Source organism: Leptonychotes weddellii, chromosome 14 (assembly GCF_054177405.1).
Source record: "Leptonychotes weddellii isolate Sample4059 chromosome 14, ASM5417740v2, whole genome shotgun sequence".
NCBI classification, from domain to species: Eukaryota; Metazoa; Chordata; class Mammalia; order Carnivora; family Phocidae; genus Leptonychotes; species Leptonychotes weddellii.
Window position 1 is genome coordinate 77,787,424 of NC_138382.1, and position 26,468 is coordinate 77,813,891.

General features: G+C 59.3%; 1 protein-coding gene across 1 annotated transcript; it reads right to left on the bottom strand.

The window, feature by feature from the left end:
• Positions 1–26,416, bottom strand: FAM163B (family with sequence similarity 163 member B). The gene is made up of 3 exons (XM_081803896.1): positions 26,141–26,416; positions 2,780–2,895; positions 1–2,185 (listed from the first exon to the last, which is right to left on the bottom strand). Exons 2-3 carry the CDS (start codon positions 2,870–2,872, stop codon positions 1,784–1,786), a joined length of 495 nt encoding a protein of 164 aa, XP_081660022.1. The 5' UTR covers positions 2,873–2,895; positions 26,141–26,416; the 3' UTR covers positions 1–1,783.
• Positions 26,417–26,468: the final 52 nt, after the last annotated feature.

Sequence of the window (26,468 nt, forward strand, 5' to 3'; positions counted from 1 at the left end):
GCGGTGGTGCCAAAGATGAGCTTTATTGGCTTTCGCTTTCCTCAGGGAGCACCAGCTCCCCACAGGTCCCCACAGTGCAGCTGCGCGAGCTCACACGGAGGGGTGCTTATCTCATTTCAAGTGGATCTATGAATCTATACAGAGAATAGAGACCAGAGAAGGAAAGAGGAACCCGGGACAGAGCCGCCCGCAGAAGTGTCACCTCCCGGGGCTCGCCCCCCACCCCAGCCCACCCCCCAAGCAAATGCACGAAACAAACTCATGGGGTTCCACAAAGGAGAGGAGATCGGCTGCAAGGAAAGTTGGGGATGGATTCCAATAGCGTGTCCAAACTGAGGCAGGAGGACAAAGGAAGAAGGAGAAATAATCCAGAAAGCTAAAAATAGTTGTCTTCCCCAACTCTTCTCACATCCAGATGACTCCACTCTTTGGGGCTTTCGGCAAGAGACAGGTGCTCAGGTTGCCCGTGGCTCAGGGACCCTCAAAGATCTGTCTTTTAGGAAGATGGCTTGGCTGAGGAGCTTGGTCTGTATCCCTGGCAGACAGGGGCTACCTTACCCTGGGGGCTCCACGGCGGGCCCCAAGAGGGCCGGGGGCTCTGGGGCCCTGCTGCAGAGAAGGAAATGCTTGTTGCCTCTGGCTGGGTGGGGGAGCTGCGTTCCCCATGCCTGGGGCCCTGGGTTTGGGGCATTTCCATGGTGTGGCCATTGGGTATCACTTCCCCAGCCGGAGGGAGGGAGTTGGAGGGTGGGCTCCCAGGGAGACCCTGGCCCTGCTGGGAGCTCGGTGGGGAGTGGGCTCAGTTGAGGCCCTCCATGGGGCGAGAGCAGGATCATGGGCCTTGCTCCCAGATCCTCCTGAGACACAGGGGCTGGGTGGGAGAGCTCGGGGGGTGTCTCTCCCGGGGACCAGAGCTTGAAGGGCTCCCGGAGGCTGAGGCCCAGTGGGTAGGAGGGCCTGTCCGAAGCCTCACGGGGAGATAGTGGGTCTTTCTGGTCCTGTTCCTGGCTCTGCCTACCACACCAGAGCTTCAGAAGGGGGCGCGTATCGTGGTGTGGACACTCTTGAAGCAGGTGGTCGGCATGTGGCCTCTTCGTCCCTCTGTGCCTCCCTCTGTCGCCAAAAACCCAGGTGGGGCTGTGAATGGCGAGGGCCCGGCCGCCCCTGAAACTCATCTAGGGCATCTGCAGTGAGGCCAGCCCAAAGAGCGTCTCAGCAGCCTGGCCCTGGAAGCCAGGGGTGCGTGTGGGAGGGGGCCGTGGGGGGGACAGCGGCGCCCTTTCCAGGAGAGAATACTTGGTCTGCACTTGCTACTGGGCTGGTGGCATCACCAGTCACCCCTCCTCCTTGAACAGGTGGGAAGGCGGAGGCCCAGGGAGGGGAGGGGACGGGGTCAGGTCTCGCAGCCAGGGATGGCCACGTCCCCGGGGCCGGGCCGGGGGCCACGCTCCACGGCAGCTTCACTGAAAGGCAGCCTCACCGTCAGGAGCCCGGTGTCCCCCCCAGAGCCCTGCCTTGCCCTGCAGCCTGACACCCGGGAACCACCCCTCGCCTGCGCCTGCCTGCCTTCCAGCCCCAGGCCCCGCAGCCCCTACCCCTGGCGGCCACGCGTGTGCTCGCAGGGCCTTATCCGTGCCGTGAGCCGCAGAGCTCCCCCACGGGCCCCCGTGGTGACAGGGAGGCGAGGAGGGCTGGGCCGGGCCCTGGTCCTGGCCCGGGGCCAGGCCGATGCGGCCCGGGGACCCCACCATGGTCTGGGGCCCCGTCGGGTGGGCGGGGCCGCTCAGACGTCTGTGCTGATGCTGCGGCTCCGGGAGAAGGCCTCCCGCATGGCCGACAGGCGGTTGGGGTTGAGCGCCTGCAGCCCCCCAAAGCTCCCGGGCGGCAGCTCCGCGTCCTCCTGGCCGATGCTCTGGTAGGCCACGCGCTCCCCGCCGTTGCGCACGCCCTCGTCCTCGGGCTCCTGCAGGAAGAAGGCGGGTGGCTCGTAGTGGGAGCAGCTGCGGCAGAGGGCGCGGGCCTGCGGGGTCTTCTGGCTGAAGGAGGTGGAGGCGGCCGGGTAGACCGCCGGCCCGTTGGTCAGCACGAGGTTGCGGCCGCAGGGCAGCGGGGGCAGGTGCGAGTGCACGGCGAAGTCAGGCTCCTCCTCGTCCTCCTCCGACTCGTCCTTCTTGCAGCAGTAATACTGCAGGCAGAGGGCTGGTGACCCCCGGCTCCCGCCCACGCCCCCCGCGCAGTGGCCACACTTTGGGGCACGCTCAGGCCAGGCCCCCTGCCAAGCGCCGCAGGGAGGAACGGGCTGGTTTCATCCCCACCGCAGCGGGAGGCAGGCACGAGGATCATCGCCATTTTGCAGGTGGGGAAACTGAGGCACAGAAGGGTCAAGCGGCCCGAAGATGGGCGCCGGGCTGTGCTGCCTTGCCCTGCACTTATGGCTTCCCCTCCCCTCAGGGAGACGTGGGGGGCCCTACGGGATGGGCAGGGGAGGAAGAGCGCAGGGGCGGGGTGGGGCGAGTAGCACGGCCCAGGTACCCACCCCCGCTCTCCTGCCTTACCCTCCCTGAGCCTCAGTGGCCTCCCCTTGCAGGGAGTCTGGGGAGCCCTGGGTGAGGGGAGCCAGGTGGCCACATCCTGAGCCCCCACAGCTGGGACCCAGGCCAGGGCTGTCTGCTTGCGCCTTCTGCAGGACCTGACCCTCCCCCTCTTCCTGGTCCCCAGCCCTCGCGAGCGCGGGGGTGGGGGGCTCCCTCCTCGCACCCCCCCGGCGCCCCGGGACTACCTGGAGCCGACAGTAGCACAGAACAGCGATGATGCAGAGCAGAATCACAGTCGCCAAGATGCCCCCGGTGATGACCACTGTCCCGGCTGTCATCCGCCCCCTTCTCCATCAACAGCCTGCAACACACGCCACCAGCTTCACTGCATCATTGCTTCCTCGCTGCAAAAGCAACCCCTTAGAGCTTGGAAAGTTGAGGACACTGGCTGAAAGGGGGAGACCAAACACCCCCCGGCATGCAGGCAGGAGGCAGGGGCAGGAGGAGACCCAGCCGGGCTCTGCCCCTCCCTCTCCGGGGCCTGGCTTCCACATCTGGAGGGGCTGATGCTAGCAGTATGCCCCAGCCTGGCTCCAGGGGCCCCGAGAAGATTCCATGAGCACGCACTTCAGCGCTCAGCGTAGCACGCTCTCAGGGAATGGCGCCCTTCCAGCCGGCTCTCCCGAGCTCACGCATTTTTAAATTCACCCAAACACAGTCAAGCTGAACATATGGTTTTGTAACCTAACAAGATCATCCTTATTTTTCCATATCATTACATTTCCTTCCACGACATGATTTCTAGGCATATTCCATTGTATGACATAACCGACCTGTTTTCTTTAAAATTTTTAGCTGGGCTAAAACACATATAACCTGGTCTAAAATACATATAACCTGGTCTGCCATCGTAACCATGTGAAGCGTACCGTTCAGGGGCGTTAAATACGCCACACTGTTGTACACCGCTCTCCGGAACTCTGTCACCTTTCAACGACTGACAACCGACAACCAATCCTTTTTTGATATTTAGGTTGTTTACATTAAAGAGAAATATTCAAAGTGGATGTTTTTCAGTAAGCGTTCTTGTAGCTAAGTGATTGGAGTCATCCGGGCCATGGCCTACTTCAGTTCCTCTTTGCGGATAAATTCTTAGAAGTGGGCTTTCTAGGCCAAAGGACAGGCCCCTTTGTAAACTCTACATCACGGCACAAGTCACAGAAACAAAAGCAGAACGAACGTGCGTCATTAGCTACCGTCTTGCTAGCTGTTCCGTCCGCCCACCCGGGCGCCGATAAACCCGTTCCAGAATCAAAGCGCCCCGCTTGGAGCAGTAGCTGATGCCCCTTCTCACTATGGCCTGGTTCAAGTTACAAAGGTTTGACAACTGGCTTGCAAAGTTCCTGGATGGCTAGCAAGCCTCTCCTACAAGCCAGGAGTCGCTGGCTCCAGCATTCCCCGTTCCCATTTGCCATCCCTCTTTTGCAGGGACATGGCGTGGGAGGGGGGGTGGGGGGGTGGGGGGTGGAATTGAGGATATGAAAGGAAATCCCAGAGCATATCAGTTTAGTGCAAAATCTGACAGATGAAGACTTAAAAAAAAAAAAACCCAGTCTGTGTTCAGCTTCCTTCCATCAGCTCCAAAATGTCTTTTTACAGTTGGTTTGTTCAAATCAGCATCCAGTTGCGTTTGGCTCTTTTGACTCTAGAACATTTCAGTTCCCTCCACTCTCCTCGCCCATTCCCTGCCCCAGGTTGTTTATCGAAGAAACTGGGTCATTTCTCTGACAGAATTTTCCATGTACTAGAGGGGGCTGGGTCTCCTTGAGTGGCACTGGACGTGGTCCCTCTATCACTGTTTTGTCCTCTAAACTGGCTTCCTATCACATCGCTTCCAGGGACTGAGACTCTGTCCCTCTCGTCGTCATGTCGAGAATAACCGGTGGGGTTCAGCTGCTGTCAGCCCAGTTCCTCCAGTGGAAGGTTCCTTATTGGCTCTCCACCTAATCGATTTAGCAGCCTCTGGAGATTGTTACTTAGATCCATTACTTCATTAGGGGCTGCAGAGAGTGACGTTTCAAACACTATCATCTCTCCTGCATTTCTCAACTCTGATTCTTCTCTAAAGAACTTTCCCTAATACCTACACGGTTATCCTAAAATACAGTCTGCAGGGGAAAGGCCCGGATGCTCACTTCCTTATCAATTTCCAGAATATGTCGGCTCCCCAAGAGGTGTGTGGTGGTTTCCTAGTATCACTTTGATCTCACTGATTTTTATATATTTAATGTACTTCTTGGTGTTCAGATGACCCCATTGGGACTGTGGGTTTGGAGGCCCTTCCACGTTCACTCCCGTGTCATTTTGATAGGACCCCCCACTAATCCTTGATAATATTTGGCTTTCAGGCACAAGATGTCCCAGCTCATCTTGGCCTTGGGACCCACTGTTCCTCTGTGACAGCCTGGGTCTCTTAGTGGGAAGTGGTTGGTAGAGAACATAGTCTGAGCACTCAGGGTGCTAGCTGTCCCTGAGTTTTCATTGGTTCTATGCTTTTTCAGACACCACAGCCAGGGAATACTTTTTTTTTTTTTTTTAGGAAAAGAAAAATAAAACATGAGTTTATATTGACTTTATTCCTTGTTTTTCCCTATTACATATAATAATTTAAAAATAACATTACCAATATTTTTACTAACACATCCACTGAATGGAACAGGATACTTACTTGTTCCTCTTTTTTGTCCTTACCCCCTGAGGGGTGGATAGTAAAAAAAAAACTGTCTCAAAGTCACTTGAGATAATTCTTAGGATGGTTTTTCCACCAACTTGATACTCAGACTCATTTATTCCAGTTAGTTCTTACTTTTTTTTTTTTTTAATTGATTTAGTTTTGCCTTTAAATGGTAGAAAACATTTGGTTCCAAAGTCAAAAGCATAAAACCAGGTGCAGAGAGGTCTCCCTTCCCACCTCTCCCCTGCTTTGCCCCAGAGGGGACAATTTTACTTAGTTCTAGGTTTACCTCCCATTGCTTCTTTCTAAAAATATAAGCGAATATATAGTTCCTTCCTTCTCTTACTCCAAAATGGCATTCTGTATATACTTTCTGCCCCTTCCCCGTCTCCCCAGGCCATCTATCACTGCATGGACCATATGCGCCCTGGTCACACTGAACATCCCCAGGGACCCCTGCAGAGCCTGCTGCCCCATAGTGTGGGGAAGCTGAGCTTCCTCAACCAGGTTCTATGGGTGAGCATTTGCATTATTTCCTACTTTAAAAGATTACAGGAATGTGCAACAAATAGCTTTATGGTGTGCACGTTTCTGAAGTTTTTTGATAAACCTTGCCAAAAACTTGCTGGAATCTGGGCCCATTTTTCCCCTTCCAGGAATGTGTGAGAATTGACATGGGATTTTCATTCGGAGACTCAAGATCTGAGCAGTTGGTGTGTGGGGAGGGAGGGGCTGGGCCCCTGCACTCGGGCAGCAGTGTAGGAGGGGTGAGGTGAGGTGGAAGGTGTAGGGGTTTCCCTGCAGACTCTGCAGCTAGCTGGGGAGGGGGCCAGGCTGGGCAGGAAGGCCAGCACCCCGTCTACAGATGGCGGGGAGCACGACCATGTACCGACATGGAGAGTCTTTCCAGGCAACACTGTGCATCAGCGGCAAGGCTGGGGTGGGAACCCAGACTCTGGACAGACAGATAGACAGACAGAAAGGCAGATCTGGACAGACCCAAAGTGATGAGACAACGAGACGCAGACTCACAGACAGCTCCAAATTCAGACAGAGGTGCAGACAGGGCCCAAGTCAGGAAGACACAGTGCAGGCCACACAGACAAGGCAGGAGCCCCGGGGACCCCCACATTCCTGGGCACCCTGCCAGGCAGCTCCCACCCGCCTTGGCCCCCGGGGCGGCTGAGGCCAGCTGGCCTGCTGGCCCTGCCAAGGGTGCAGGCCGACCTGGGGCCAGATCCAGGGAGCTGGGTGTGCAGGCGAGGCGGCTGGCGGGGGGATGCTGGGCAGGGGCCAGGCCTGCTGTCCAGATGCATTTCACGCTTTTTGCTGAGGTGAGACCAAGCACAGCCGACAGCTGCTGGCCCGACTCCCCTGCTCCCTGCCCTCCTGTGGGGCTCCCAGGATGCCACAGCCCACCTCAGCCTTACCCTGAAGCGGCCATAAGGCGGCAGGGGAATGGACCCCAGGCAGCCCTCCCTAGGGTCCGTGGTGCCATGGGAGGGCAGAGCCAGCACTGGGACCCTGACTTTGTAGACGAGGAGTCAGGTTCAGAGAAGAGCAGGCCCATTTCTGGCGACCCAGCCAAACCCCAGCACCCCGTCCGGGTGGGCTGATCCGGGAACACCATTCTGGCAAATAGGGCCCATTGCAGCCTGAAGCCATAGAGGCCCCACGGCCCACCACCTGGAATCCAGGGCCTCCCAGGCCCAGAGGGCATCGGCCTCCCCCACATCCTGCCCAGCGCTTGTCAGGCGGGACCCCCCCCCGCCGGGAGACCCCGCAGGTGTGGTGGTTCCCACGTTTGAAGATGAGCAAACCAAGGTTGGCAGAGGTCCCAGCACTAGTAGTTTTGGGGTCAGGGTGGAGGTCACACCTGCCATATCATCACATCTTGGGACTGAGCTGAGCCCCTGTTGCCCCCAACCATGCAAAGCCCCGCAGCCTCTGGGTTTCAGGGCGTTGGCCGGCCCCTGGTCTCCTCTCCAAGCCTGGCCCTCGGCAGCGTGTGTGGATCCCGGCTGCCAGCCCTCTGGTCGGGGTGGACGTGTGCCCCAGGCTGAGCCAGTCCTCCCCTCTCTCCTAAGAGATGGGCCTGGGACCCAGCCCTGACCAGTCCCTGCTGATCACCTGATGTAAGGCAGAGACACAGGTGCTTCCAGCCACGTGTGCGACGGCCCGAGGAGCTGGTCCTGGGCGGGGGTGTGTGTGTGTGTGTGTGTGTGTGTGCAGGGTGGAGAGTGGAAGGACGCCGGTGCCCAGAGAGAGCCGAGCTGCGGTCCTGACTGGAGGAAGTGCGTGTCCTTCCCCGTATCCGCAGAGAGACTCATTCTATGACTGTGTCACCTTGCCTGCGTTTCTGCTCTTTATACCCCAAAAGGTAATTATGCTCCTACTTTGTCAGTGAGGGAACTTACTCAGCTCGCAAGAAGTCAAGAGAGGTCATGCAGGGATTAAGCTCTGCTGGGCAGTTCAGCGACCCCAGCACCCAGCACCCAGCAGACCCCCTAGAGCCAGCCTGCCTCTCCCTCCGGCTAGTTGCAAGCACGGGGCTGGCTCCGTGCCTCAGTTCTCTCCTGGGTGCGGTGACGAGGACATCAAGGATCCCACTGGCCGGCCGGCGTACTGTGCTGATTGCTCTTGTTAATACACGTGTCCCTCCCTGGCTCTACCGCCTCTGGCAGGCCCGGGAGGACGTTGGAGGGTGGCCGTGGTGGCCACAGGGCCCGGCCCCTCTCCCGCGTCTGAGATCCAGGAGGCCCCTTGCTCGGCCCGGCTCTCGGGGCCCCTCCAGCGGCCGGCAGCCTGGTGGCGTGATGGGAAGGGTGCCGGCGCAGGCCAGGCGCCCAGGGCTGTCAGCAGCCCCGGCTCCGACACCCCGGCCGCGTCCAGCTGGAGCGTCTCAGCCTCGCTCTGCAGATACACGCATGCCGAGGGGCAGCAACGCCCGCGGCGGGCGCCAGTCCCGGGGCCAGGCCCGGCCGGCAGACGCGCACATGGCTGGCAGTGCTGCTGGCGCCCCGGCCTGACGTCAGTCCACAGTTAACTCCAAACACCCGCTCCGAGGGACATGGCCTCCCTCGGCCCCACCCTCCTGCCACCCCTCTGCCCTGGCCCTGCCCACCCCCAGGATCCCTGCCCTCTGCCCTCCCAGGGCCTACACTACCATCAGGGCCCAGAGCATGCTGCATTTTCCTCCAGGAAGCCTTCTTGAACTTCTCCATCCTAGAAATGCCAGTGCTGGGATGGACAGAGAGGCTGAGGCCAGTGTGAGCAGTGCGTGTGGCTCGTCCGTGACCTCACAGTGAGTTCGCGGAGGAAGAGCAGCCAGACGCCTGCTTCTCCGACTCTCACACCTGCCATCCTTGCTGGACCGTCGCCTTTCAGACCTCCTTCCCGTGCCTGGGGACTGCCCGGCCGGACACCATGGTGATGAGCCTGGGAGGGGCCCTCGTCCTGCCCAAGATGGGGGGCAGGTGAGGAAAGTCCTGCCATACACTTGCTGGTCACCCTGGGTCAGAGGCCTCTCCCTGGGCCTCAGTTTCCTTATTCCGTAATATGGGTATGGCAGGGTTTAGACACCCATTCCGGCAGCTCCGGACGTGAAACATCTAGGTTTATATCTTTAACCAGCCCAGCCTACCAAGGGCTGGGGTGATAGAGATGCAGGAAAGAGTTTGAGGATCACAGAGGTAAAACAGCGCCAGCCACAGGTCCAGGCCATAAATCAAGATGGCATCCCCCAGGGCGGGCCGAGCAGACTGCTGCGGACATGCTGGGTGCATGCTTCCCTGGGAGCCTGGAGGAAACTGGGCTGGCCCAGTGGCCCCTGGACACTTGTGTCCCGAGCATGGCTATGCTGAGTGCCCAAGAGACCAACGGAGGGCTTTGGGGGGCAGGGCTGGAGACAGGTGGCCTGCCCTGGGGGGACCCCAGGATGCTCCCTGGAAGGAGGGACTGGCTGGGCTGCTGGAGGAAGGGGATGGCCATGGGAGGAGGGACAGCAAAGCAAAGGTTGGGAGGCGGAGAGGTGCCGGCAGACGCAGTGACAGCCTGGTGGAGGTTCCTCCTGGGCTCTCCCTAAAGTCTTCACTGCCCTGCCAGCCAAGACGGTTTGGCGGGGATCGTGCTGAATTGTTAATCTGCCCCCTGGGACCATAAACGGTTTTAAAGCTTTATAAACGGCTTTGCTTCCCTGTCCCCACCCTCGGTTTTTACAGGGACAGGCTGTGAGATGGGGCCCGTCTATGCACCCCCACCCCCACCCCTAGGGTCTGTGGGGAGGGGGCCGGGTAGCCAGTCTCCCCGGCGGGCAGGCAGGCGGGCCCACTGCTTTATGAGCTCGGGTTGTCTCCGAGCAGGAAGACCAAACGGGGTGGTGTCGGGGGCGGGGAGCAGGAAACACCTGGCAGCAGAGCCAGACGCCAGCCTCCACCTGCCTCCCCCCCCCGCGGAGCCCCGTCCCCATAACCACCTTCCTCTGGCAGAAGACCCCCGCGCAGCTGCCATCTGGACCACACGTCCCGCACCGAGTTTCAGACTCCTGTTTTCCTCTGTTCCTCTTGCGCGATTCCCCCCCGCCCCAGCCCCAAGCCTTGCAAGGCGCAGGGCACACAGCAACGCCTCATGAGGCTTCTGTCCGCCGCGTTCACCTGAGAGGCCTGGTGCTCCTTTAGGAGCCAAGGAGAAGCCGAGCCCGGCATCCTTGCGCCCCGGCCGGGCCTCTGGCTCTTCTCCACCAGTGACTTCCAAACCCACCAGGCACCAGAACGTGGGGGAGCCTGGGACACACGCGCGGATGCCCAGGCCTCTCTGGGTCTACAAGGGGGCCTTGGAATCTGCTTGTGTAACAAGCAGCCCTTCCAACCAAGCGATGATGGCACCACTGACTTCCAGATGGGGAAACCGAGGCTAGGGGAGCCTGGCGGAGGGTCCTGCCTCCCCCCCCCGCAGGCCTTTCCCCAACCTGCTGTCTCGTCAAGGGCTTATGGAGAGCCAGCCCGCCTTTTCCTCCACAAACACATCTGTCTGGTTACAAAAGCGCTCCTGCTACCTGGAAGCCCAGGGGCCCCGTGGTCCGCGAGTGAGAGTGGCCGCGGAGTTCCTGTCTAGACCTCCTCCACATTTGTTCCTAATTTCACGCTCCGCGGGCTCCCAGATTCCTGGGTTTGGTAATAAATAGACAGGGAAGTGCTCAGCAGCCCTGTGGCTGGTCTCAGGATATTCTCCAGAGCCTGGCTGGGCTGGGCTGGGCCAGGCTGGCGGCGCAGGGCCTGGAGGGGCGGTTCCCAGCAGTCCCTGGAGATCTCTCCAAGCTCCCTGAACTGCAGGCCCACCTGGTGCGGGGCCCAGCGAGCCAGGCCTGTGCCCACCACCAGGTGGAGGCCAGAGAATGCCCGGCCTGGGGGGGGAACGGGGCCTGGTGCTGCCAGGCGCAGCTGGGAGCTGGTGTTCAGGAAGCCGAGGATGCCCTGGGCTGGCCTGCTGCACGCTATGGGCTCCTTCAGGGACTGCCAGGAAGAGCACAAGGCGCTGGCCATTTCTGGGGTTCACAGACTTCCAGAAGTTCTCCCCAGACCCCCGCTGAAGAGCCCCCCCGCTGGGGTCAGCGCTGGGGGAGCAGGGCCTTGCCTGGGGTTCCCGGCTCTGTTCCCACTACCCAGCCCAGTGAGCACAGTAGGTGCTCAATGCTCAGAGGAACTGTGATGAGTGAGTGTGGGGGACTGGGAGCTCTCGAAGAATCAACGGGAACTTCCAGGATGGACCCGGGCAGAGCCAGGAGCCTTAATAAGAACGGCCGTGCGCCTAGCAGGATGGTTCATCCAGTTTCTTTTTCCCCTCGCCTCCCCCCTGGGTGGCCCCCCTACCTGCTCTCCCCAGGCCACGTGGGAAGCAAGGAGCAGATGCATCTCTTTGCAAGATGACCCCACCCACATAGTCCAGGGGTAAACCGAGGCTGGAAAAATGAAGCAACCCACCGAGCAAGCAGGGACCTCTGGTCTTTGTGTCCCTTCCGGGCCTACTGTGGATGTGGCTGAGGCGGCAAAGGGGAAGCCATGCACTGTGCGGAGAGGACTCAGCGCAGACCCCAGGCCCTGGGTGGCTGGGGCGCCTGGGCCACGGCCGGGAAACTGAAGGAAGCTGCTCTGCCAGCCCCACCAGGACTGGCCAGGCAGCTCAGCCTCCCTGCTGCCTGGGAAATAGGGCACCCCCAACTGGGTGGCCTTCCTGCCCCCTCTGGCACCGTCCCCAGGCGGTCGCTGTTCCCTTCCTCAGGAACCTTCGGGAAGGCCCTCCTGGCCTCTGTCACAGAGCCCCGCCAAAGCCACCCACGTCCTCCTGGTCCTTTGGGGGCAGCGGGCAGCACCCAATCATGCCCGTGGAAGGGCCGGCCTGTGGGGCCCTTTTATGAGGCAGGCTACCACGCTGTTCCTTGCCCTCAGAGCCTGCTCCAAAATGAATTCAAGTCTGAGCTGTCACTGTTGCAGTCGGCCCCAGAGGCCCCGCCTCAGCACTTTGTCCTGCTTGTCCAGAGGAGCGGACACTCGGTGTGCAGGGAGACGTGTGGTGAGGTAAGGCTGGCTCCCCCGGCTCTGTGGGGACCCGGCTTGGTGGTGTGTGCTGCTGTCCACTCTCTGTCAGACAGGTGGCCGGGCCCCCCAGAGAAGGGAGTCCTGCCCAGAGTCACCCTGGATGTGTGCCGCAAAACCAGGGCTGGGCACTGGCCAGCGACCCTGAACCCGATCCTTGGGCCCCGAGGTGGGGGTGGGGGTGGGGGGGTGGGAAGAGGAGGCAAGGCGCCCATTGTCTGATGTTGAGCTCAGCAGTGTCTGGCCCTGGGGCCCCAGCCGCCCCCAGACCTCTCCTGTCTGACCTCCCGTGGTCTGAAGGACGTATGTGTGTCTGTAGACGCTCACAGTTCATGCCCAAGTGCCTCCAACACAGCAGAGAGGCTGCCCAGGGGTTCCCCCCAACCCTCCTGCCCATGTTGCCCTGCTGGGGTTCCTCAACCTGTCTGGACAAGTCACTACCTCCCTCACACACCCCGGGGAGCTCCCCAGTACCTCACATTAGTAAGAAGCACATTATCTTGTCCTGAGCACCCTTTGTGCCTGGCGGGGCGTGACACCCTTCACCAACATCTTTAATCCCTGGACAGTCTGAGCAGATTTATCATCACCCCATTTCACAGACAAGGAAACAGAGCCAGAGAAGTGCACAGGGGGTCACGTGGTTTGGGGTGGGGGAGCAGGGTTGAACTTTGGTGTGCCACCCCAAAGCTGGTGTCTGGTCTTTTCCCTCCTCCTGGCTGCCCCCCAAGGCTTGCCTAAAAGTGGGAGGGACGGGACAGGGGTGCATTCTCCTCCTTGCCCCGTCCGACTACAAGCCCCATGAAGGCAAGAGCCCGGTTTGCCACGTTTCCTATGCCCTTCTGTCACTAGGGGTCAGCACAGCACAAGGACACAGTGAGGGCTCCGAAATAGGGGGGATTGGAATGGGGTTGGGTCCAGTTGGCGAGCCCCCACTGAACAGGCCCTGAGCTTGGGGAGGAAGGGGTGGGGTCTCGCCACTGTGGCCCTCACTTCTTGGACCTGCCTGCCCCCCCCCGAGTCTCCTGGGCAGGTCGGGAGGGTGAGCACCAGCTCAGCTGCAGTCGGGCTGCCTTTTTCTCTCCCTTAAGAGTAACAATGGGTAGAAGCTGGGTTTGCAAAACCCTTTCTGCTGCTTGCCTTAAATTTCTTTTTCTGTTTTCAGCTTCCTCTTCCGAGAACTGAGTGCTGCTCCTGGGCCCAGGTCAGAGGTTGGAGGTGCACTGGACGGGGCGCGGTCGGAGCTTCCGTTCATTAAACACACACCACGTCCCAGCACTGACCTGAAGGCTCTACTCTTGATATGTCACTTAACCCTCATGGACACTCTCCGCCCAGGCCCCCTGAGCGTCCCCATGTGAAGACGGGGACACAGGCACAGAGAGCATGGTGCGTCCGGGTCTGGACACAAGGAGGAAGCACAGCCAGGATCTGACTCCAGGCCTTTGCCCATCCCTACGGCTCGGCACCTCGAGTTTGATGAAACCTTAATGACCCTCTTCCGTGGGCCTGGCCCATCTTCTGCATCGTGAGCTGCCTCCTTGACTGCGAGCTCAGTCAGGCGTCACCTTGATGCACGGGCCCTGGCAAACCGCAAGAGCTCCACAGACGCCTGTGGAGTGAGTCACCAGCCAAGGCAGTGCCCTTGGGAGCTGAACGCCGGGGGAGGCAAAAGCGGAGGGGAGACTTCGGGGCCGTAGATGAATTTCGGGAGGGGGAGACTGAGGAGACCCTGAGCACATCTGCTTCTGGTCCTTGCTCTGGCTGTGTGCCCCGGGGAAGGCCCGCGGCTCCGAGAGCGCTCCTGGAGGGCGCTGACGCCTGCACTCCTGGTGCTGTGGGGGGGATGCACGCATTGCCCCATTCAAGCCTCATCATCATCCTTGGGGTTCATAGATGAGAAAACTGGGGGTCATGGAGATGATGTCACCTGCCCAAGGGTGCACAGCCGGCAAGAGGCAGAACCAGGGGCCGGGAGAGGACATAGGGGGCTTTTTCAGAAAGGCTGGCTGCCTCTGGCATCTCACGGGATTGGGCAAGCGCCTCGTCAGTCACTGGCAGCCAGCTGGGTCCCACTCCCAGGGCCTGGGGAGGGGCCGGGGGCACTGGGCCCTCTGTCCCCTGCAGGGATGGTGACTGCTCGTGAGCAGTTCAGGGCAGAGGGTCGGTGCAGTGATCAGGCAGGCTTCCAGGAGGAGGCAAGGTGGGGGGGCAGGTTGTGGCGGGGGCTGGCTCCCGATCACAGAGAGCCCAGCTCTTGTAGAACAGAAAACCAACCTCTCTGCCCCCAGGGCCTCCCTCTGCCCTCCTCAGCCACCAACCTGGCCTCCCTGCAGACAATCAGCTCCTGAGGCTGCTCTGGGCCTGTGACTTCTTCACTCAGAACATCCCCAGCTGGTGAAACCAGAATCCAGGTCCCACCCTGACCCCTTGCTCAGGAACAGTGGGAACCTGTGCTTTAACGAGGCCCCCGGGGGAGCGACAGGCTGGCCCCAGGCTGCACATCAGGACCACCTGGGCAGCCCATCGCCCAGCCCTGCCCCAGGCCAAATATGTGAGGGTCCCAGGGGCGGGCCCAGGAGCCAGGCCTTCTGGGTTGGGACCGCAGACACCTGTGGATGTCCTGTACTGCCTGCCATGCGAGGGGCACCCCCCCTGGGACCTGGGCTGCACTGGGGCGCCCCTCCCCGGGGGGCCCAGGAGGTGCTGGGCCCTGATGCAGGCTTCACCGCGTGGCCCTCACTGGTCCAGGAGCTTCTGGGATCTAATAGCACTCACTGTCCATACTATGTCCTTGGCATTTATAGTTTATGAACAGTTCAACAGCAAATATTCATTAAGTTTCTATGGCATCCTGGTTTCTGCTCTGGGTCCCCCCACCTTTGAAACAGCAAGTGCAAAGGCCCGGAGGCAGGCAGAGCAAGGTGGGCTCCGGGAGCTGGTGCATAAGAGCAGTAGAAGGAAAGGGCACAGGGCGGGATGTGGGCGGTCCAGCAGGGTCTGTCTGCTCCTGAACAGCCTTCACGGAGCTCTGGTGCTCATCTTTCTGCCTGCTGCAGTTTGGTGCCCTTTCCTTCCCGAAATGCTTTCTAGATCATTCATCCTCACCTTGGGATGTGCACCAAGTCTACCTGAGGTCAGAGAGAGAACCACCGTAAAGGATTCTAGAGAACACTACTCAATGCTCACACAGGTCCAGTTCCTGCTCCCAGCTCTCAGAGGAGAGGTTCATAACCCAGAAGGGCCGGACTGAGTGTTGCTCTGGTCCCGCCCAACGAAGCATAAAAGCTAGAGCTGAAACAATCAAACTGTTTCCAAATAACAGCCGCGTCCCAGAACAAAGCTGGCAGAGAGGCATACGGTGAAATCCGCCACGTCTGGCATCCAGTGGAAAGTTACCTGGCATGCAGGGAAGCCCACAGTACAATCCATAACGAGGAGAAAAGTCAATCCCTCGGAACTAACCCAGAAATGACACAGGTGATAGGTTTAGGAGGCCAGGACATTAAAATAGTTCCGACAACTGTCACCGCTGTGGTCCGAATGCGGGAGGGGAGACTGGGCGCGTCAAGTAGAAACACAGACGACGTTAGAAAGAACCAAACCAAATTTCTAGAGATTAAAAAAAAAAAAAAAGGCTCCAGTTCCGATGACAAATACACCGGATGGGATTAATGTTAGATTAGATGCCGTGGAAGAAGTGGTTTGGAGACGCGGGGAGAAACCGCCAAAATGAACCTGCACAGAGACAAACGCTGAGTGAGGGAGCAGGGCTTCGGGAGGTGCGGGGGCGCCCAGAGCCCATGGGACCGGCGCCCCCACAGGGAGGCCCACGCGGACAGAGGTCCAGTGAGAAGAAACACTGGCTGAAACTTAGATCCGAAACACTCCACACACAAGAAACACCAGGAGCACGGAGGAACCGTTCTGAGCAAATTGTCTAGAACCAGCAATGACGTGCAAATCGAAGGAAGAGGCAAAGGCCCACGAGCAGCAAAGTGGGAGAGCCATGCGCGGACTTTGCGGTGAGAGCGGTGGGCACCAGGAGACAGTGGGCGGCAGGTGTAAAGTAGGGAAAATACCCCAACCTAGAATCTTCTGTCCAGCAAAGATCTTTCTGAAATTAAGATGAAATAAAGAGTAGCATGAGTACCATATCTTCTTCTTGACTCCCCAGTCCTGGAGGGCAGGGCCACAGTCCGGCTCCAGGCCAGGGCACGCCCTCCGGATCTATTGCTGGAAGATTCTTATCTTCTCATTGGGTCTGGGTCTCCAGTGGCCCAACCCGAGCACAGGTTGGGGAGTCCTGGGGGAAAGACTCTGTTCATCGGGGACTGGGAATCTGGCTTGTTTTGGGGGAAGCCCAGGTGGAGGGAGCAGCGGCCCTTCAGGGGCTCTCCCCACCGGGGACCCCAACGTCCTGGACCCAGGCCCTGCAGAGTGAGCGTAGGAGGTGCGAGGCATGTTCTATAGGACAACCCTGTGCCTTTATTCACCTCCCCTGTCCTCACAGGAGTGTAAAAGCAGAAGAGAAATCCGCATAAGGTTTTTGAAAACAATAAACCAAACACACACATATGCGTTCTAGCGGTTCACACGGTTACCGCAGTTTCCATGGGCGCCGTGGTAAGCTGCATGAACTGAGGGAAGGAGGTGGGCTCTCCTTAACCCAACAGGTCAGGGCACTTGGACCTGGCTGCTGGACTGGAGGGAGGGAAGGAGGGAGCGAGCGGGAACTGTCAGCTCTCTCCCCACGCTCCCCAGGACAGATTCGGCAGCTACCCAGAACACCACCTGTGTCTGGACAGCTCCCTGCTGTTTAAGATGAATTTTCAGCATCTACCCCAAGAGCAGCCCCATGAGTTAGGAAGACAGGAGTCCTCATCCTTATTCACAGGTGGGGTCACCCCGGGGAGGGGGTCGGTGGAGTGCGGCCGCACCTGTCCAACTCCCAGGCTTCCTCCTGTGTCCCCACCTCAGGCGACCCCACGCACGCTGACTGCCCTGGCACCCCTGCCTCAGCCAGGACAGCTCGGGGCCCATGGGGGGCCGGGGCCAGCCTTGCCCTGCCGCAATCAGGCAGTGCCACCTGTCATCCCGGTGCTGTGTGCCTCCATGTGTGGGTGTATACCGCTAACCTTAAAAATAGGAGAGCCGGTTATTTTACTAGCAAAATGGGTCTATTCAGAATATATATATACATATATGGAATTGCAATTCGGGACTTACCTATGGCTTTGCCGCACTTGCCTGTCTTGAATTGCAATTCTCTGCTGTCCCTGAATAAATACATGCGTGTGTGTGTATGTGTGTGTGTACGGCATGTGTGCATATGCGTGTGTGTGTGGAACAACAGATGAGCCCAGGCAAAGGTGAGTCGAGTGACCTGGTGGTCCCAGAGGGACTGGCTGGACGGTGCAGCAGCTGGGGGCGGGCTGGGGGCTGCACCATCCCTGTCTGGGCATTCCCCTGGGAGTTCAGATGCCCTCCAGGGGACCTGGCACCTACCAGGGAGATCCCTGGATCCCTGTCTTTGCCTGAGGTCAGTGCAGATCATTTAAGGCAGGCCCCCCCTTCTGCGCTGGGGCTCCAGGCAGGGTCTCATGTGGGGTGGGGAGCCAGAGGGCGGCGGACAGCCAGAGGACTACTGGAGCCTGGGAGGAGAGGTCAGGCGAGGTGGTGGAATGATGGACTCACAGAAACTGAGAGCCACGCGGCTCAGAGAATCAGTACATCTGAATAATGATGCTTGGAATCTAAGAGTCCCCCACTTTCCCCCTTAGATTTGGACGTTACCTGGTTTAATCACCTGCTCAATGAACCCTGATGGAGATTTCCTTCTGGAAATCACAGTTCATCCAAGACGGTCAGCCTGAGTGTTTGGATACACACCCTCAGGGAAGGGAGGAGGGCAGCGTCACCTCTGGCTTCTGGCCACATTCCAGGCTTTTCGCTCTTCCCTGGGGGTCACCTCAAGTCGTCTCCAAGTACAAGGCACGAGGGCCCCCAGGAGGCCCCACCTGCCCACGCACCTGCCGTCCTGGGGGCAGAGGCCTCCAAGGGAAGCTGCCAACCCTCTGCCCAGCACCCCCACCCCCAATTTCTTCGTTCATCTGACGCAGTTCCCGGCGCTCGACTGCCCGCCAGGCGGGCCCCGGGCACGGACCACAGACCCGCCTCGGCCCCCTCCACGAGGCTCTGCTGCTGCAGCTAATTCAGTGGCTCCGTTAGAAACTTCTGGGGGCAACTCTGCCACCCCGAGCAGTCTTTGGTGGCCCGGGCTTCAGCAAAGACCCTGCCTGAAGCAACTTGTTTTACATCAACTTCCTTGTAAGAAAACTGGGCTCAGCCATTTTCAGTGAGTGTAGGCGTGTTGTTGAAAGAGTGCGTCTTGCAGATTAAGTGATTTTTTTTTTTTGAACCAGCAGATGTTGTCAATGAAGAATGGCAGCATTAACCCCGGGGGCCTGGCCGGGAGCTGAGGCCTGACTGAGGGAGACCCGCCAGCCCCAGGCCTGCCCCCACCATGACATTCCTGCAGCTGGAAAACGCCAGGCGCTGCCCCGAGCAGACCCCGCTGACCCCCGAACAGCTTCGCAGCTGGCCATGCTCTTGCCACACTGGCTTACTTCCGTTTCTGGAACACTCTGAGCCCCTTCCTCCCCAAGGAGGTTCTGAGTGTTCGGAGGGAAGCTTCTGGTGGGAAAAGAGATGTCATTTGTGACTCTAAATGTGGGGGGGGGTCTCGGTCCAGGGAGAGGCCAGGCAGAAGCTGCTCCAGCCCCTGGCAGACGAGGTCGGGCCGCAGAACGGCCCAAAAGCTTCCAGCCGTCCAACAAATATCTACCAAGTGCTCCTATCTCTGTGCCAGGCACCGTGCCAGGTGCTCGGCTCATGGGTGAACAGCATCAACAGGTGCCCTCCTCCAGAGGCTCCCCGGCCCGTGTGCAGAGGGAGACCAGTTGGGAAGACGCACAGAGCCAGTGTCACAGGCGGTCCGAGGGTGTGTGTCATGGGGCTGACCTCCAGCGAGGTGCCGTGGGGTCAGGGATGCAATCCTGAAGCACACCGTGGACGCCGAGACCCTCAGGAGCCAGGAGAGATCGTCCAGGAAGAGAGGGGAGTAGGCAGGAGGACCCCCAGGGAGGAAGGTTCTGGGCGTGTTCCAGAGTGGGAAGTGAGCCGACATGCAGGAGCATAGTGGGGCAGACAGGCCAGTGAGGAGGCTGGGGGGTTAGCAGGGTCTGTGGCATGCAGGGCCCTCTGGGCTGCAGTGGGGGTCTGGGCTCTGCCCTCAGCTGGGATGGGATGGAAGCAGGGTACTGACCCTCAGCTGCACACGCCGATGGGGAACCTGAGATCCACCATGGGTGTCATGCAACAGGACCTGCCACCCACCGTGCTCAGAGACCCCAGAATCTAGCCCCAGGCTCCCTCTGTCACGCTCCTACCGGGTGACGAAGAATCCTCACCACCACCCTGCAGGAGGGATACAACCATCCCGTTTCTACAGACCAGGAAACCAGGGTGCAGAGTGACTCAACAGTGCATCTCAGCTCACCAGCTGGGAGGAGCCTGCGATGGGGGTTGGGCTGAGCTGTGGAGTCCTAACCCTTGTGCCTTTTTCGAGCATCCCACAGGTTCTGCAGCCATGCCGGACCCCTACCCACCTGCTCCCAGGCCTCCCTCTTGCCCCCGGGTCTCGTGTTCAACGGTGGGGTAATTCCAGAGAGAAGAGGGTGTGCAGGGAAAAACAAGACAGCCAGTGGTAATCAAAATCTACCACAAAAGTGATTATGTAAGACGCTGCGTCGTAAACCAAAAATTTTCTTTTTGAAATAGAAATCTGTTCGGTAATTAGAGGAAACTCTCATGTGGGAAGTTCCGTGAAGGTAAAATTAAAGTTGACTATATTTTTAATTTTGTAAATGGGTTCGCACTGAGCCAGGAGCCTTCTGTATAATGAATGTTTTAACCAAACAAACTCTAAACACAGGTAAATACCAGAAGCTCGCAATTTGACAATGTTACAAAGAAGTTGCTGTTTTTCTGCGAAACATTAGACTTTTTCACTGTCCCCCTTCGAACCAAAATTGGATCATCATATCCCGGAGTTAGCCCTCTCAAAGACATTGCTGGTTTTGCAATGTTTCCAGGGGAGACCCTGATAGCAACAGACACGCGGGTCCTGGCCCTAACTGTGGGTCCTTCCCTAAGCCAGCGGGGTCTGCTGGGCTCTGGGAGCAGTGAGGAGGGGGGATGCCCTGCAGAGAAAGGGCGTCTGGACTCGGTGCTTGCCTTGGAATCTGAAAAATGAGCGTCTTTGCTTTAGGAAGGTTCCCGAAGGTAATGAGTAAGTGCATTTGCCAACAGCAAATGGGAGAATTGGGAAAACAGGGAGTAAATGTGACATTCAGACACTGCGAGGCAAGCGCCCCCCCCCAAGTGTCAGGGACACACTAATGATGCTTCCGAGCCTCCTCCTACACCCTGGGACTCACACTCCTGTGCTCTGAGCAGCCCCTGTTCCTGCTCCCAGCAGTCTGGCAAAATAACCCGAGCCAACGCTAGGGGGACGCACGGGCAGGAAGCACAAAGCCAAAGCTGGCTGGCGCTCTGGAGTTGAGGCAGGGCCATGGGGCAGGGGTGGGGGCTCTGCTGCGGGTCCCTCACTTGTCTGTAGCAAAGCCCCATCAGCACCGGGATGGTGGGGAGCCCTTTCGAGGCCGGGCAGAGAGACCAGAAGATGAAAGGGGGTGATGCACGGGAAAGCCAACTTCAATCACAACAGATTTGAGGCTCAAAGCCGATGAGACCACCAGGAAGTGGCCAACCGGGTCCCCCCACCCTCGCGGGGAGTGGATTGCTGGAGAAAGTCAGGGTATCTTCCGTGAGTCACTGATTATCAGCCCAAGTCAACAGACAGGTGTCCTGCATCCCAGTGATGGCAGAAATACCCCATCCCCCAGCACGCCTGCTCCTCCCCACTCCATACTCCTCCTTGAGGGCTTAGTTCAAATTCCGCCTCCAGGAAGCCCTCCCTGACTGCTCTTTCTGGCCCATGGGGTATCTTCCTCTGAATCTGGGATGCCTGCTGCCGCACACCCATGTTACAATCCATCGAGAGCTGCCCCGTGCCCTGCTGTCTCATTCTATTCACAAGTGGGCACCCCCCTCAGGCCCCTTCTGCCACGAGATCCTTTCCTGTTGGGATCACACCAGTGAACAAGTCAATAACACTATCCAGCACAAACAAAAACCCAGGATGACCTACACCCCGGCTTAGTAATGTGGGGCCAGGTGAACGAATGAGAAGATGGGTGCTGACTCGGGGAGAGGATCCAGATCTGCTGCTAAAAGGGCAAGGCAGGAACACACGCAGATAAGCCCCCAGAAGATGCCCGGGTGGCCGGCACGCAAACGACTAGCAGGTGCTGAGCGCTGGGCGGGGTGGGTCACAGGGGGGACGCCCGCGGCTTTTACTTCATGAAAAACAAACAAATGGAGGGTTTGATTTTTCTTTTAGAGCCAGCATCAATGTATTTTATTTAAAAATCCCTTTAGTGCATTAAAATGTAATACAGATCAGCTGAAAACGTAAGTGGCTTGGAGGAGACAGTTACCTGCTGTAGCTTTCTGCAGGTGGAGTCGGTTTTCCGTTTTGGTGAACAGCATGTTTTCTAGAACAGTGTGTCTCAAACTTCACTGAGCACAGGAATTACCCGGGGAGCCTGTTAAAGCAGAAGGTCTGGAGGGGGTCTGAGAATCTGCGCTCCCAGCAAGTTCCCGGGGACGCTGATGCTGCTTTGCAGACACACCAGGGTAGCGCGGCTCCAAGTGTAAGCTCCTATGGGATGCGCAACTAAGTACAGCAAATGACGACAAACAACAGCAATAATAAGAGGGAGGACTGTTCTCCAAGGACCCAGGCCAGCAGAGGGCCCCACTGGCCGGGGCCAGCCCGGGAGTGCCCCGAAGGACCACCTCTGCCATTGCTGTTGCTTTGCAGAAACTGTGGATCTGGTCGGGAAGAACCCAGACTCAGGCGGGAGCCAGGGAGCCAGGGTGGCCCCAGGGCTGGTCAGCCCTGGGGCCACTCTGCGGCTGAGCCAGGAAACAAGCACCCATGGGGGCTGCCCTGGGGGTGGACCAGGCCTGGAAGAGAGGCTTCTGCTAGCGCGCAGCATGCCTGGACTGCCCTCCCCAGTCAGCCAGCTGAGTCGTAATCCGGTGCATCCTATGAGGTAGATGTTAATATTATCACCAAAGAACCCAAGGCCCAGAGAGGCTAAGTCACTTCACCAGGGACACACAGCTTGGGCAGAAACATGGCTCTGGTCAGCCCCATTGGCCAATGCTCTCATCCACTTGACCACTCTACCAACCTGTCCTCGTGGCGGGGGAATGTGGCAGATGAGGCTGCAGCCCCGGGAGCCTGGCCGGCCTCCACGTGGGCCTCGCGTCTGGCCCAGCCTCCTCCCACCTCCGCCACCTGGGAAAGCTGACCACAGGGGTATAGTGACTGGCCAGGCGCGGCCAGGGCCTGTTCCCATGGAAAGCGCCCAAGGTGGGCGGGGACCACGCGCAGAGGACAGGCAGTACCATTGAGCACAGGCGGTGATGGGCACTTCTGACACTGTGCTGATGTTGCTGGAACAGAAAGTCCCCCTGGGGGCCCCTGGGGCTGCGTCCTCACCGCGTGCGCTGGCCCATCCTGCATGTCCGGCCACGCCCCAGTCTCTGGCCCGGCCCCATGCAGAGGAGTGCCCTAGGACCGCTATTTGCTCCATCCCAGGCCCCTCCCACCACCCAACGCGCGTCCCGGTGCCCCCGCCTCGGTTGGATGGTGTTGCTGCCCACTTCTTACTCTCCTGGTCCAGGCCTCCATGGTTTCCCTTCTGACTGGAGGCAGTGACCTCCTCCAGAGCCTTCCTGCCTCCAGCCTCACTCTCTCCAAGCAATCTTTCACGTTGCAGCCCAAGAACATTCTCTAGAGGCCGGATCTGGCCGTGTCCCTCCCAGGCTCACGATGCCTGTCATTTCTGTGGACCCCTGGAGAAACCCACCCCCGGAGCAGGGCTTACAAGCCTTGCCTGATCTAACCTCCCGCCTTGCTCCCCCACTCCAGAGGCCCCAGGACTCTCACCAGGATCGTTTGTTTCATCCTGCAAGGCCCCCAAGGAAGTAGGGGCCACAGTCCCCATTTCACAGCCCAGCACGTCCCACAGCCAGGAAGCAGCAACACCAGACTCAGAAACCAACCTCAGCGTGAGTTTGGGGCTCTTGCTGCAGCCCACCCTCCCCCTGGGACAAGGTGGTCAGTGCCCCTAGAATTCCTCCTGCAGCCCCTACCATCCTTAGACAGCCCCCAGCTGGGGCGGGGGGCTGGGCCAAGCCCAGGGGGAGGGCTCCCCAGCTTGAGCCTGTTTAGGGAGGGGACCTCATTCCCAAGGGAACAAAGAGCTTTGAAAAGAGAAACCAGCGCACCCTCGCCCAGGAGCCTCTCCGCTCAGCGGTGGAAGGAGAGGGGCTGGCAAACGCTGAAGAGGCTGGGCTTGTCAAATCCCCTTTGGAGCAAATCCAAAGGGATCAAGACACTGCAAGGAAAACCAGGGCCAGGAGGAGAGCAAAGCAAGGCTGAGAAGCCCCCAGTCGCCCTGGCCTCCGTGGAGCAGACCGTGAGAAGAGACTCGGGGCGTCCAGCGCCTCGGGCAGGCCCAGTTTCTCAGGGGCCACCGTGTGCTGGCGGGGAAGCCAGAAGCACCCTCAGTTCTGCGCACGAGGAGGCTGAGCGATTTGCCCGAGGTAGCCCAGAATCCACAACCTGCCTCTTACTGATGGACAGACACAGGCTCGCTACTTTGGAGACAGTGGTGGGGCCGGGAGCTCCCGGGGGGACAGGACAGGGGCCCTGTTGCCACTGTGCCTTGCCTCCTGCCCGGAGTCAGAAGCAATTTACAGAGACGTAATAACTCTCCCGCAGCGCCGCCTGCTCCCTCACCCCTCCTGAGCACTGTAATTATTCCTCACTGGATCTCCCTGCCTCCACTCTGTAGAGCAGACCCAGGGGCCTCCCTGCAGGAGTGGGGCCCTGCTGTGTAGCCTCCAGGCCGGCCGGGCCATATCAGTCACCCAGCACCAGCACCAGCAGTCAGCGATTTAGAGCCGGCCCCCAAACATGCAAGCCTGGGGTGATCATTTGAGTGGGGGCCTTGGGCTCAGGTTTGCCCGGAGATTTCAGAACCCCTCTGTCCTCCCTCAATACTGCAGCTCCTCCCAGGCTTAACCGCTCAGTTCGAGGCTTGGGTGAACTGAGTGGTAATGGCCCATTGGGGGCATAACATGAGCCACTCCATCATTTCACAGTTGAGAGACTGAGGTCTAGAGAGGGAGAGTGACTTGTCCAAGGTCACCTAGAAGGGTGGACAGAACTGGGCAGATCAGTCTTGGCTCCTCCAGCTGTGCCCACCCTTCCCCCCCCCCCCCCAAGTGTCCTTACTCATGTTTGATGATTGTGCTGGTGTAAGCAATGCATGTCTGGGAGCTCGAAGCCTCAGAGGCTGGGAGAGGCTCTGTGGTGGACGCCCTCCCCTCTCCCCTGGAGAGGCCAGGCTGAGAAGCTGTGACACTTCTGTAGGCCAGGCTCTCAGCAGAGAGTGCCAGTGAGCTCCAGAAAGACCAGCCAATGCTCCCCAGAGCTCCCCATGCACTCCTCCCCACACACCCCTTGGGCACCGAGGCTGGGAGAGCCTGCAGGTCCTTCCCAGACTCCCAAACCGTTCAGGAGGCCAATTCCCAGACTTTCAAGTGAATCCAGACCAGTGAGCCCCGCTGGACACTCAGGTGGCAGGGAAATCAGAAGTCAGGAGGAACCAGGGTACAAGGATCACCCTGTTTTTTTCACCCTGTCATGCAGGTTGCCCAATGGCCACTGCCAAATGAAAAATTGAACAAAACCCCACATTGCCTGAGCCCCAGCCTTAGGAGCAAGATGAATTTGTCACAAGTTCCCAGCACCCGAGCTCCTGAGGAAGCTTGCAGTCAGAGCACAAAGGACTAAAGTCAACCCCTCCCCTGGGCCCAGGAAGTGCTTGAGCCACCTGCTTAGGGAAGAAGAACTCTGGTCACCTAGGCGATATCCTGTGCCACTGGCAGAGGGGGATGGATGTGTCCTAGCAAGTGGAAACTTTCTGGGGTTGGAAGTTCCCATGGCGTCTGGAAACGCCCCCTCCCCCCCAAGAGCCTGTCCTGGCATGAGCTGAGGGGAATGCTGGGGGAAGGCTGACAGGTTGTCTCCTCTGGCTCTCCTGAGCTCCAGCTTCCCGAGGAATGTGAAAACAGGGCATGCAGGGGCTAAGACCTCTGGGACACTCCCTGATCCTCGAGAAGGGTCAGCGAACTTGACTTTTGAGATTTTTGTCACTGAGTCATGGGGGCTGCCATGAGATCCACCCTGGCAGGACCATTAGTGTCCATGTGGTCCTTGGCTTTGGGAGTGCCGGACACTGGGTGGGAGGAAGTGGCTGAACCAGGAGGGTGGACAGGAAATCTCTCTTGGATCTTTGGTGTTTGGAGAGTCTTTTTATTCCTCGCTAGGACAACTCGAATGCCAGTCTGGTACTCCTCTCCCCCATTTAAGCTGAGATTTCAGACAAAGGTGAGGGTGAGGCCAGTGGCAATGACAGACAATGGGGTGTTTGAGGTCAGGTCTACCACTTACTGGCTGTGTGACCTTTGACAAGTGATCAAACTTCCCTGAGCCTCAGTTTCCCCATTTGTCAAATAGGACCAATGTCCCTTTCTCATGGGTGTTGGGTGAACTGAATGAATGATTACTCGCAGGTAAGGTGCCCAGCAGGTGTCTGGTAGAAGGCAAGCCTCAGTAAATGAAAGGTCTTAGCTCCTGGCACCAGAGAGAATGGAGGCCAGGCTCCCCTCGGAAACTTTCTCTCCCCGATTTCCTTCATGCCCAGGCCAAGACAGAGCCCAGGTGTCCCTTGGCACAGTGGGTCGCCCGCCTCCCTCAGGCCCTTGCTGCCCACCTGAGTCCCCGTTCGCAGTCCACAGCCTCCTCCCCAGGGGCGCACTTCCAGGGAAGATCAAGATGGGACAAGTGGTGTGGCCGGGCTGCTGTGTGGGGCAGGGACTCGGCTCCAGGCTGCCGGGCAGGCTGCAGTGGGTGCTCCAGCCGAGGTGGACACCGAGCCGGGGCTTCCCTGCCTGCGTCCTTGGCGTCCTCGGCCCCCATGCCCCGCGACCGCTCAGCCCCGCTCGGCCCTTACCTTGAACCATGGGAACGGCGCTGCCCCGGCCGGCCGAGGACTTGGGCGCACGTGACGGGGCGGTCCGGCGTCCGTCCCGGGCAGGGCGCAGTTACCGGCGGCCGCTCCTGCCCAGGCCACGGGCTGCGGCGCCTGCTGGGGCCGGGCGGGCAAGGCTGGCGCTGGGGAGGCCCGGAGGCCCGCGGGAGGCGACTGCGTGCCGGGGCGGGAGCCCCCTGCTAGCTCCGGCTGCGGCCGCGGCTCGGGACGCGCAGTCTGGCTCCCTGCGAGCGGCACGCGCGGCTCCAGCCCAGTCCCGGGCGCGGGGCGCGCGCTGGCGGGAGGGCGC

Coding starts and splice junctions, on each gene's coding strand:
- FAM163B (XM_081803896.1), bottom strand. CDS start 2,872: ATGACAGCCGGGACAGTGGTCATCACCGGGGGCATCTTGGCGACTGTG. Junction 2,186..2,779: donor TGTGCTACTGTCGGCTCCAG/GTAGTCCCGGGG, acceptor CTCTGCCTGCAG/TATTACTGCTGCAAGAAGGA.